Raw genomic sequence first — 2324 nt, 5'->3', positions numbered from 1 at the left:
TTCAAGTACACGCAGATCCAGACGCGTGCTGCAGGCGTACCAAGCGCGCGGCAAGAAGGTGCTCATTGTGCTTCACAAGCGCCGCACGAAAGACCGCGAGGTGCCCGAAGAGCTGCGACCGATGGTCCAGAGCTGGAAGGACGATGGCGTCATGTTCAACTGCCGCCCGGGCAACAACGACGACTGGTACTGGCTCTACGCGGCCGTCAAGCTCGGCGGCCGCACGCTCGTGGTCTCGAACGACGAGATGCGCGACCACCACTTTTCGATGATTGCCAACGTGGATTTCCAGCGCTGGAAGGAGCGCCACTTGGTGCATTACGACAAAGTCAGCGGGAAATTCTCCTTTGACGAACCCAGCGTCTACTCGAAGCGGTCGCAGGCGCTTGCGCACTCGTGGCATTTCCCGACGCCCAACAAGGACGCGTGGCTCGTCGCGCACAAGCCGGCGCATTAAAAACAACCAACTGGACCTGCGTTGTATTTCATGCCAGCCGTGCCAATGGAGGACGAGACGCCATCGGGCGGGACGGACTCGACAAGGTCATGGCGTTCGAAAGTACGATAGTAGTGCGCAAGGACACTCGCGCAGGAAGCTCCAAGGACTGCAATGATACGTCGGATGCATGCGTCGCATGGAAGTATTGCGTCACCACCGTGTAATGATCAGTACGTCTCGCATGGCTGTGCGCCCTTCAAACGAGTCGTACAAGCTGGCTTGTGGACCACAGGCCGACGCATGCTCTTCCAATACTTGTGGCAAAGCATGCTTGCAGCACCTCGCAATACTACATGCATCTTACAGTGCTGCGTTTTTAATTTGGAGTGATCGATGGTTCCGCTCGGATGCGACTCCTGACGCTTGCTTTGCGGTTGATTTTGACGAGCCTAGCGTCGACCCGGGTGCTGGCAGCGACGATACGGTCGACTTCCGCTCAAACTTGAGTGTCGGCCTTCTCGTCGGAGCCTCACTGCGCAAGCTCGTCGCAGCAGCGTTCGTCGCAGTCGGCGATAAATGTGGACGTGCGGCTTCGAAAGCTCGATCCAGCTACCACTGTCGTATTGGCAACAAGCCAACAAACGTAGAGTGAATCTCCACCTCCGACGGACGCTGCGACCATCTCTAAGCTCTTAGGTCTTCACCATACATGTGCTGGCAGCGGACTGCTATCAAAGTAAATGAATTTAAAATGAAGTTTGCCGTGCGCGAGCAATCCAGCGTCGTAATGCTGCTGGTCGTTTGGAGACGAACAGCGTTCGTGCTGCTGCAGCCAGTGCGGCACTGTACACTGTGTGCTGCGTCATCGAAAAGGGCAATGTGTCCTGTGCAATGAAGGAGGAGGAAGTCAACGCCATGTGGATGCGCCGAAGCCGTCATGTGCGACTGCCTCTCTCATGGCGCCGTCATCGTGTACTGTGGCTGCCCTCATATATGCAACACGTTCGATTGGCGACGAGACGTGCGAGGACATGCTGCGAGTGCCCTTGGAGACTCTTTGCGGAAGAAAACAGACCGTTGTCGAGAACCTACCTTTGAAGTGCACTCGCCCGCAGTCTCCAATGATGGCTCCAATGATTTACGTACTATGCGCTACTCCAACTACGACCGTGTTGGCTCATCATATTAGCTCAAACGGCAACATTCAAGGAGTACGTTAACTTTAAGAGATACTACGAGTATACGCAAAAGGACCGTTTGCTCTTACCGTGATAGTCGTAGCCAGGACCGGTATTATAGCGTTCCCTTGCGCCCCCTGCATCGAACACTCCGTGATCAAGGAAGCTTTGACGCCAGCACGATCAGATGCGATCGTCGCACCAGGTCGGTTCGTTTGATTGGCAATGCAAACGAAAAGCCAATCAAAACGCGCACGACCAGCACCGTTGTGCAATGTCAACCGGATATATCTCGGGCGCGTGAGGCCAGCCGCCGCGGCGATTAGCCATACCCGCACACACCAGGCTCGCCACGCAGTAGGATGCAGTGGAGAGAGAGCGCCAACTACGTTGGCCGGTACCAAGTGCTCTACAACGCCGGCGTCGTCGACCCGGCCCCGCTCACGCTGCCGCCGCCACCCACCGTGGTCCAGCGGCTCTCGGCGCTCAGCCTGCGCTGGGCGTCGTTGCCGTCGCTTCTGCAGCGCGCACTTATCTGGGACGCTGGGTTCGTCCTTGGCTTTGCCGATGGCGCGGACACGTACGTACAAGTCTACACCAACTGCACGAGCGATCGCAGTGGCGTGCCCATGGGCGACATTGCCGTCAACTTTGCCACCTTCCTCAACGGCCACGTGCCGCTCAACAACCGCACCGAGTGCCAAAGC

General features: G+C 57.2%; 2 protein-coding genes across 2 annotated transcripts; both read left to right on the top strand.

The window, feature by feature from the left end:
• Nucleotides 1–500, top strand: SPRG_18404 (hypothetical protein). Its single transcript, XM_012357839.1, has one exon. The coding sequence runs from the start codon at nucleotides 122–124 to the stop codon at nucleotides 455–457; it is 336 nt and encodes a 111-aa protein (XP_012213229.1). The 5' UTR covers nucleotides 1–121; the 3' UTR covers nucleotides 458–500.
• Nucleotides 501–1979: 1479 nt separating this feature from the next.
• On the top strand, nucleotides 1980–2314 carry SPRG_18400 (hypothetical protein; the record flags this gene model as incomplete). Its single annotated transcript, XM_012357838.1, has 1 exon — nucleotides 1980–2314. A coding segment is annotated over one exon (335 nt), but the record flags the coding sequence as incomplete, so codon positions are not given.
• Between the last annotated feature and the right edge of the window lie 10 nt (nucleotides 2315–2324).

Source organism: Saprolegnia parasitica (assembly GCF_000151545.1).
Source record: "Saprolegnia parasitica CBS 223.65 unplaced genomic scaffold supercont2.1172, whole genome shotgun sequence".
Taxonomy (NCBI): domain Eukaryota; phylum Oomycota; class Saprolegniomycetes; order Saprolegniales; family Saprolegniaceae; genus Saprolegnia; species Saprolegnia parasitica.
Note: the sequence above shows the minus strand (reverse complement) of the source record. Positions and strands in the feature narration are given on the sequence as shown.

Bases quoted from the DNA above. Each gene is read 5' to 3' on its own strand.
- SPRG_18404 (XM_012357839.1), top strand. From the start codon at position 122: ATGGTCCAGAGCTGGAAGGACGATGGCGTCATGTTCAACTGCCGCCCG.